The sequence below is a fragment of the Myotis davidii genome, unplaced genomic scaffold (genome assembly GCF_000327345.1).
Source record: "Myotis davidii unplaced genomic scaffold, ASM32734v1 scaffold329, whole genome shotgun sequence".
In the NCBI taxonomy this organism is placed as follows: Eukaryota; Metazoa; Chordata; class Mammalia; order Chiroptera; family Vespertilionidae; genus Myotis; species Myotis davidii.
The window spans coordinates 2134556-2144308 of record NW_006300374.1 but is presented as its reverse complement, the minus strand read 5'-3'; the positions used below and the strand labels follow the sequence as shown (position 1 = coordinate 2144308).

The window sequence follows — 9753 nt, the reverse complement described above, 5'->3', positions numbered from 1 at the left end:
CTCTCTCTCTCCCTCCCTCTCCTGCCGGTCTAAAAAAAAAAAAAAAAGAAGATTGCTTGTGCAACTCTGGATTTCTAAGACCCTACCCTCTTTACCTTATTTGTTTGTTAGTTTTTGATTAATACTGACTGGAAGATATTTTTTCCACTGATTTTTAGAGAGTGGAAGGAAGGGAGGGACAGATTAAGAGAGAGGGAGAAACATCGATTGGTTGACTCCCACATGCAGGGGATCAAACCTGCAGCCCAGATATGAGCCCTTGACCAAGAATCAAGCCTTCAGCTTTCCATGTGTGGGCTGATGCTCTAACCATTTAGAAACACTGGCCAGGGCTTCTTTATTTATTGAGTAGAGAGAGAGAGGAAGGGAGAGAGAGAGACCGAGAGACACTGATTTCTTTTTTCACTTATTTATGCATTCATTGGTTGATTCTGTATGTGTTCTGACGGGAGATCTATCCCGCAACCTTGGCATATTGGGTTGATGCTCTAACCAACTGAGCTACCCGGGCAGGGCTTTTCTGCTTTAAGTTAGCATGACGTTCACTACTGTGATTGCCAGTGGAAAAACCCCAAATCCAACCACCACTGCCTTGGGCCCCGCGGGGCTCTCTCGGGATGGGCACCAGGCTTCGGAGCAGTCTCCATCGTGCCTTCCATGGCAGAGTCACGGGGGCCCTGGCATCACAACTTCCAAGGCCATTTACAACTTCCATGGTGGTGAACCCTAACGCAGGTGAGTCGCCCAAATGTGTCCAGGGGGTCCCGACCCTGGCTAGCCAAGCAGAACAAGTACTGCAGTCCTTTCCTCCATCCCTCTTTCTCACTTTAAAACCCCCTTTCTACCACACCAGCAATACATGCCCGTGATTCAGAAGTTAAATATTACAGAAACCCACACTGTGCAAAGTGAAGGTCCCCAGTACTTCATGCCCCAGAGACCTCCATTACGAATGTTTGGGTGTACACTCTCCTGGCTCTTTCTCTATGCACACCCTGACCTCTATTGTGATATGTAGGTATTTTTTATTTCCAAAACTTCCCTCATGATGACATGTAACCTAGACCTAGTTTATTTAAGCCGTCTCCCTCCGGTGCACATTCGAGCTGTTTCCATTGGTGACATAATTGCTGCAATGCTGCAAATGCCACAGTTATAATTCAGTGACCATCCTTGCACATTTTTTTTTAAATCACATCTCTGATGCTATTTTCAGAAGAGATTAATTAAAATGGAACTGCTCAGCCAAAGGTGCTCCGACGGACAATGCTACAATGGCCCAATTACTCACAAGAGAGCGGGTAGCTCCCTGCAGCCTCACCAGCACTTGAAATGATCAGTCTCTTAGTCTTTCCCAATCTGGTGGGTGAAAATATGAAATTTCAACTTGCATTTAAAAAAAATATATATTTTATTGATTTTTTTACAGAGAGGAAGGGAGAAGGATAGAGAGTTAGAAACATCGATGAGAGAGAAACATCGATCAGGTGCCTCCTGCACAGCTCCTACTGAGGATGTGCCCGCAACAAGCTATATGCCCTTGACTGGAATCGAACCTGGGACCTTTCAGTCCGCAGGCCGACACTCTATTCACTGAGCCAAACCGGTTATGGCTCAACTTGCATTTTTTTTTAAAATATATTTTATTGATTTTTTACAGAGAGGAAGGGAGAGAGACAGAGAGTCAGAAACATCGATGAGAGAGAAACATCAATCAGCTGCCTCCTGCACATCCCCCACTGGGGAATTGCCTGCAACCCAGGTACATGCCCCCGACCGGAATCGAACCTGGGACCCCTCAGTCCGCAGGCCGACGCTCCATCCACTGAGCCAAACCGGTTTCGGCCCAACTTGCATTTTTTAATTATAAATGAGGTTGAAGTTCTTTTCATTTGTTAACTGTGTTATGAGAAGGGTCTTTGCCAGTCTCAGGGCTGTGTGGAGGGCCACTGGGCCTCCTCCAGGTCACCAGCTGGTTCCAGGAAGTGATTCAGTAGGAACCAGGGTTCACTGGTCCAGGGAGGTGATGGTATCTGGCCTGTCTAAACAGACTAAAGCGTTCTAAGAGCATAAACTAAACCATGGCTGGCTGCTCCAAAGAGGAAACAAACATGCCCACCCCTGGCATTTGGAATCTTCTAGGGCTCCTAGACATAGATAACGAGGAGGATGGGGGTTTCTGCATGGCCAGCTCCCTGGCACGGTCAGTCCATCCTCGCATTCCATCTGCTCAGAGACTCAGGGGAACCCAAGCCAGAATGGCACTCTCACCCCCAGCTCCCCGTCCCTCACCTGGGGACTGTTTTCATAGCCTCAGCACTGTTTTCAGCCACCTGTGCACATATGCGTCTTGTTATTTAATGTTTGTCGCTGGCATTAGATGCTAGAAAGCATTACTGTAGCTCCAGGTCAGAATGGTATCTGGCATGCCCATCCGTGGTTCTTGCTGGTCACCCCCGTGGCTCAGTGAATATTTGTGAAATAAAAACTGCGGAACAGGTGCTTGACATTCCTTGCCTTATTTCTCTCCCTCAATTTTTATTTGACAGATATTAAGCATTAAGAAAAATGAAAGGAGCCCTAGCCAGTTTGGCTCAATGGATAGAGCACTGGCCCTTGGACTGAAGGGTCCTGGGTTTGATTCCCGTCCAGGGCTGTATCTCGACTGCAGGCTTGATCCCTGGCCCTGGTCTGGGTGCATGCGGGAGACAACCAATCGATGTGTCTCTCTCACATCAGTGTTTCTCTCTCTCTGTCTCTCCCCTTCCCTTCCACTCTCTCTAAAAATCAATGGAAGAAAGAAAAAAGAATAAAAACACTTGAATACCCTCCACCTAGACTCAGCAGTTAGCATTTCACCATATTTGCTTTGTCTTTATCTTCATGCAAACATACTTTTGCGGTTATTTTCATGAAACATTTGCATGGACTGCAGACCTGGAGAAATTTCACCCTTAAATACTCAGCATGTATGTTCTATGTACACACGTTTCTACCTAAGTACAGTGTCATTCTCACAACCAAGGAATGAGCAATTAGTCCATGCTAGATGATATGTACAGGTCATATTTAAATTTCTCCAATTTTTTCAAACCAGGATCTAATCAAGACTCATACATTGCATTTGGCTGTTATGTCTATTTCCTATTCCCATTAACTGTGAGGAAGGCATGAAAATGCCTACTTTACAGGTGAGGAAAGTGAGAGTCAGGGAGGGGGAGTAACCTGCCAGACCACGTGACTCTAGGATGGGAAAGTCAAGCTGCCTTCATGTGTCTCTGCCTCCCAAACATGTCTCTTCTCCCTCTTTCCTGCATCTCGCTCCCCTATATCTGGGTTCCCTAGAGGTTGCATTTCCAGATCCTGGTGTGTCTGGTCCATGCAAGTCATGGGCTGGGGCCACGGTGGAGGCGCCAATCCCGTTACCTAGCCAACTAGGCTTCACTTTCAAGTCCCTCCAGCCACACCCCCGCTGCAACAGGGATTGAGAAAACATTCCACCTGGGTACCTGCATGCTCACCCAAGGAGACTTAAGGAAGAGCCCTAACAGGCAGAAAAACATCTCCCTGAGTCATCAGCTGCTGCTCTCTGCAAGTCAAAACACAGACTTGCTGGGAGCTCCACCCCTAGAATTCATTCCTGTAGACTGCAGTGCGCTAGGATTGTGAGTATAACTAACGTGTGTGAGCAGACAGCCTGGCCCATGCAGTAACGCCTGGGCTATCCTCAGCTTCCTGTGTATGATTATTTTATGAGTCTAGGCTTTTAAAAACGAAACACTAAAAAAAAAAAAAAACCCAACTCTTTTTTTTGGTAATGAGTTTATAGGAAAGAAAGATGGCTACCTAATTTTTTTTTCACTTGTTTCTATATTTGTTTGTTTTTTCTTTTTCAATTACAGTTGACATTCAATATTATTTTATATTAGTTTCAGGTGTACAACTTGATAGTACACCTGAATATAATTTGCAAAGTGAGCCCCCTGGTAAGTCGAGTGCCAGCTGGCACCATTGTTATTGTAGTACTAGAGGCCTGGTGCACAGATTCATGCACCAGTGGGGTCCCTCAGCTTGGCCTATGTCGATGGGGCCAAAACCAGCCCTCTGACATCCCTTGAGGGGTTCTGGATTGCAAGAGGGTGCAGGCCAGGCTGAGGGACCCCACCGGTGCACCATTGGGGCCGGGGAGGGACCATGGAGGGCTCCAGGCAGGGTGTGTCTGGCCCGTCTCGCCCAGTTCTGATCGGCCAGACTCCAGCAGCAAGCTAACCTACTGGTCAGAGCGTCTGCCCCTCATGGTCAGTGCACGTCATAGTGACTGATTGAACAGTCGAACGGACGGTTGGACACTTAGCATATTAGGCTTTTATTATATAGGATTATTGATTGTATTCTCTATGCTGTACTATTTTCTTTAAATATATTTTTATTCATTTCAGAGACTTTGCTGAATACTATTTTTAAACTACCAATTTGTACTTAATCCCTTCGTGTTTTTCACCAAGTCCCCTAACCCCCCCTTCCCTCTGGCAACCCTCAATTTGTTTTCTGTATCTATGATTCTGTTTTTGTTTTGTTTATTTTGTTTTTTAGATTCTACATATAAGTGAAATCATATAGTATTTGTCTTTCCCTGTATGACTTATTTTACTTAACATAATACCCTTTAAGTCCATCCATGTGGTCACAAATGGTAAGATTTTATTCTTTTTATGGCTGAGTAATATGCCATTGTATATATGAACCACATCTTCTTTATCCAATTGTCTATTGATGGCTTGTATGGTCAATTGATTGCTTCCATATCTTGGCTATTGTAAATAACACTGCAATGAACATAGAGGTGCATGTATACTTTTGAATTAGTGTTCTGGATTTCTTCAGATATATACTCAAAAGTGGAATTGCTGAGTCATAAGGGAGTTTTATTTTTAATTTTTCGAGGAACCTCCATACTGTTTTCCATAGTGGTTGCACCAATTTGCAACCTCACCAACAGTGCACGAGGGTTCCCATTTCTCTACATCCTCTCCAACACTTGCTGTCTGTTGATTTATTGATGATAACCATTCTGACAGGTGTGAGGTGGTATCTCATTGCAGTTTTAATTTGAATTTCTCTGATGATTAGTGATGTTGAACATCTTTTCATTTTTTAATTGGATTGTTGTGGGGGTTTTGGGTATTGAGTTGTATGTGTTCTTTGAAGGTTTTGGATATTAGCCCTTTATTATTAGTGAATATCTTCTCCCATTCCATAGGCTGTCTTTTCATTTTATTGATGGTTTCCTTTGCTGTGCAAAAATTCTTTAGTTTGATGTAGTCCCATTTGTTGTTTTTTGCTTTTGTTTCCCTAGCCGGAGGATATATATCAGAAAAGTTTTTATTAAAAGAAATGTCAGAGTTTACTGTCTATGTTTTCTTCTAGGAGTTTTATGGTTTCAGGTCTTACATTTAAGTCTTTAATACATTTAAGTTTATTGTTTATGATGTAAGAAGGTGGTCTAGTTTAAATTATTTTTGCATGTATCCAGTTTTCCCAATGCCATTTATTGAATAGATTGTCTTTACCCTATTGAATAGTCTTGCTTCCTTTGTTATAGATTAATTGACCATGTAGGTTTACGATTATTTTTGGGCTTTCTCTTCTGTTCCATTGATCTATATGTTAGTTTTTATGCCAGTGTCATGCTGTTTTAATTACTACAGCCTTGTACTATAGTGATATCGTGTATTGTGATCCCTCCATCTTTGTTCCTCTTTCTCAATATTGCTGTGGCTATTTGGGGTCTTTTGTGGTTCCATATTAATTTTAGAATCATTTGTTCTAGTTCTGTGATAAATGACATTGGTATCGTGATAGGGATTGCATTGGATCTATGGATTGCTTTGGGTAGTATGGACATTTTAACGATGCCAGTTCTTCCTATCCATGAACACAGTATATGCTTCTGTTCATTTGTAACTTCTTCAATTTCTTTTTTCAACATTTTGTAATTTCTGAGTACAGGTCTTTTACCTCCTTGGTTAAATTTATTCCTAGGTATTTCATTTTTTTGATGCAATTGTTAATGGGATTGCTTTCTTAATTCCTTTTTCTGATAGTTCATTGTTGGTGTATAAAATGAAACCAGTTTGTGAATATTAACTTTGTATCCTGGTACTTAACTGAATTCATTGGCCAGTTCTAGTAGTTTCTGGAGCAATCTTTAGGGTTCTCTGTATATAGTATCATGCTGGAAAGATGGCTGACTTTAAATCAGACTAATCCTACTCATCAGGTTTGTTCCTTTACTGCTGTCGGAGCAGGGACGGTGAGTGCTCTCCTCGGGGAAGCTCAGCCCTCAGAGTCTAGGCACATGGCACGCCTTGGGCTTAGGAGTTCACAGCCTGCACGTGAACGCACACCCTGGTCAAGAGAAACTCTGCTGGACCCTGGTGGATGAGGATCAAACCAATGGGAAAATGAGGAGGAGGGGGAGAGAGAGAGAGAGAGAGAGAGAGAGTGAGAGAGAGAGAGAGAGAGAGAGGTGAGTTGGACCAGTTTTTGTCCTAATTGTGCACATTGTGTGTCCTGTGGCCGAGCAGAAGTTGTCTGCCGTTCAGCTCTGGCTGACACAAGCGAAAGCCTTCCATAACGGCAAACTTCTGGAGGAAGTGTCTTCCATCTCTAACAATCTTGGACCAAGTTCATGGACCCCATCAAGGTCCACCCTTCTCCATAAAGAATAGACACTTCTATTCCTGGGGGCCCACCCGAGACCCCAGGCCACCAGGGACCACATCACATGCTGTTTGTGACCGTCAGAACCTAGGCCGCACGTTCTCAATTGTAAACCTACATACATAACCTGGACAGGAGTGCCACGGCCCAGATTGGGGGATTAACCATTATCAAGTGGAAAGGTCTTGCTCCCATTGCTAACAATTCTAAATTTCATGATGAACTTCTGCACTTGGGAAAAAATGGAATTTACTTTTTTTTAACCATAAAGACCTTTTAGTGAATGGGAGTTTTCGGGGTAGTAACTCTTAATTGTTTTTGTATGGATCCCTTTGTGACTCTAACGAACGCTGGGAGCCCTCTCCCTAGTAAAATATACATATACATTTTTCAGCTTTCAGGGTCACAGATCCCCTGAAGCCCAACCATGAGCATTGATGGAAGAGCTCCTGTTCTGTGGGGTGAAGCTCTAACCAGCTGGCTCACTGATTGCACTGTGTTTTTGCCCATGGAGCTTTCATAGGCCATTTGAGAGCCGTTTTACCTGTCTCATCGGGTTCCCAAACTGGGATTCTGGATGACTTTTATATGCAACAGACTTGAAAACCATGGCTCAGGTAGCATGGGAGCCAATTTGGCCACGTTGCTCAAGAATTAAGCACTGAGTTCCAGCCAGAACTGTAACAGTCCTGCAAGCAAAATATGTAAACTAGAACAGGCATTTACGCTATTGTTAACTTCAGGGAGGCCTTCATCGTGATGATTAAGAAAGCTGATACTTTCAAGCCTGAAGGGGCAACCTCCTGCAAGGTCGAAGACAGCTCACACTGACTGGTTCGGCCAGGCCTTCCACAGACCCGTGTTTCTCTGGCCTGTTTGAAATCTCCCTCTCCTTTGTGGTCTGGGACGACACATAAATTAGAGACTGTCTGGCTTGTTTGTCTCTTAGAGATTTTATTGGTTACCTGGGGATCAGACACAATCTTGAGACAAAACTGCACAGAGAAAGAAAAAAAGCTAATAGCATTTATCAGCTAAACTTCCCCTGTCCCTCCAGCATCTCTCCTGTCACCATGGCAATGGGTAGAAGATGAGGGTTGTAGTGCTATCTTCTTTGGGGATCTTCCTGAGGGTTGATTTGTATACCCCCCTCTCCATACATACATTGGAATCCTAACCCCCGACTCTCCCTAATGCGACCTCACTTGGAGATAGAATCACTGCAGATGTGATTAGTTAAGGTGAGGTCATTAGGGTGGGCCCTAACCCAATATACTGGGTTCTTAGAAGAAGGGGAAATTTGGACACACACACACACACACACACACACACAAACACACACACACACAGGGAGAGCATCCTGTGAAGGAAGGCAGATTGGGGTGGTGTGTCTACAAGCCGAAGAATGGCCCCCAAACCAGCAGAAGCTCAGGGAGAGGCACGGAACAGATCCTCCCTCACAGCCCCCGGCAGGAACCAATTCTGCCGAGAACTTGATCTTGGACTTCAGACTCCAGAACTGTGAGACCATACGCTCTGTTGTTCAAGCCACCTAGGCTGTGGTACTTTGTTACAGCCACCCCAGCAAACGAATACAGAAGTGAGCCCGGGCCCACAGAAGCCGAGGAGACCTGGGCTGGGGCTCCGGGCAGGAGCCTTTTCTCCATGGAGGGTCTGGGCACTCCCCGCAGGCAGCAACTGGCCGTCTTTGCCTCTGTGAGAATTAGCAACACAGCGGACGCACAGCCTGAAGGACTCGGGCCCTGCTCGCAGAGAGCAGGTGAATTTGAAAGGTGCACCCCTTCCTCCAGCACACAGCCCCCTGCCAGGTGGCAGTGGTTTTGTGACCAGATAAGGGTAGAATTCCAGCTCCCAATGGTGCCCCAGGGCAGGCTCCCCATGTGACTTACATAATCATACAGGGCAGCTGATTGCTTGATCTCTCCTCAGGTTGCATCTGCTTCTCTTTCTATCCACACTCTTGTCCCACGTGGGTGGGGGATTTGTCCGGTCGCCCATGAATGGCAGCAAAAGCCCAGAGCGGTGGATAAGGTGCTAAGTGCCCCGCATTCTATTCTCCGTGCCGGGAACCCCAGCATGCAGGCCGAGCCAGCTGCCGGGCGTGTGGGCGGTGCCTACTGAGAACCTTCTTCCTCTCCCCTCCCCTCAATGTCAGACCCCGGGAGGGAGGAGGTCACCCCCTTTGGGAGCCGAGTGCTTGTGGAGAGACGTTATCCCCTTAGAAGGGGTGATGCTTTCCCTCTGTGAGGCCAATGTGGGGGCTGCAGGAAAACCCCTCGTAAAGATTAGGGGTGTCTGAAAGGGGAGAGGCGACTCACCTGGCCTGAATGCTGAGCTGCGGAACAGACCTGCCCCTTGGGTCTGTGCCTGGAGCGGTTGGGATGGGGGGTAGCTCTTGGGGAGACGGTCCCAGGAAGCTGGGAGCCTGCCCTCCCCTCCCTGTCTCCAGGGTCGATAACAGGTGCACTGTCTCCCAGAACACCCTACTGACCCCCAACAAATAGTGGGGTTTCCTAAGCCAGCAGCCTTACAGACAGGTCTTACGCCTAGAGGGGGCTCCCAGAGCCAAGGTCAAGGGGGTCACAGGCTTCTGGCTTTGAAAGGAGGAGGGTACTGCCAACAGGAGGCCCCTGGCGATGTTTGGGCCAGAACGTCCTTCCTCTGTGCAGGGGGCCACCAGTCCTCCCCCCAACAGGGTCTGGAATTGGGGCCGCTCCCCACCAGAGGGCTCCCCGCTTTGTCCCCCCAAACCAGAGCCTTCCAAAGTTGCCCGCTAGACGCCTTCCGGTCAGAAGGTAGCCGTCTAACTCGCTGCCACTAGATGGCGACCCTGTAAAGGCAAAGCCACGGGCACAGGCCGCCGCCACGCCGGGCCGCCTAAGGCCCCGGGACCCCGGGACCGCGGACCTTCGCCCAGGCGGGGTGCCTCGAGGGATCAGGACTAGCGAGGCTGAATAAAGGGGCGCTGCTTTCCTGTCCGCCAGCCCAGGGATGGGGGCGGGGGCGGTT

General features: G+C 46.8%; 1 protein-coding gene across 1 annotated transcript in view; it reads left to right on the top strand.

Moving 5' to 3' along the window:
* Positions 1 to 617: 617 nt before the first annotated feature.
* CLEC2L (C-type lectin domain family 2 member L) overlaps positions 618 to 9753 on the top strand; it is a 36095-nt gene continuing 26959 nt past the window's right edge. The window contains exon 1 of the mRNA XM_015572663.1: positions 618 to 735. Within this exon, the coding sequence (XP_015428149.1) occupies positions 618 to 735 (118 nt within the window). The remainder of the gene's footprint in view (positions 736 to 9753) is intronic.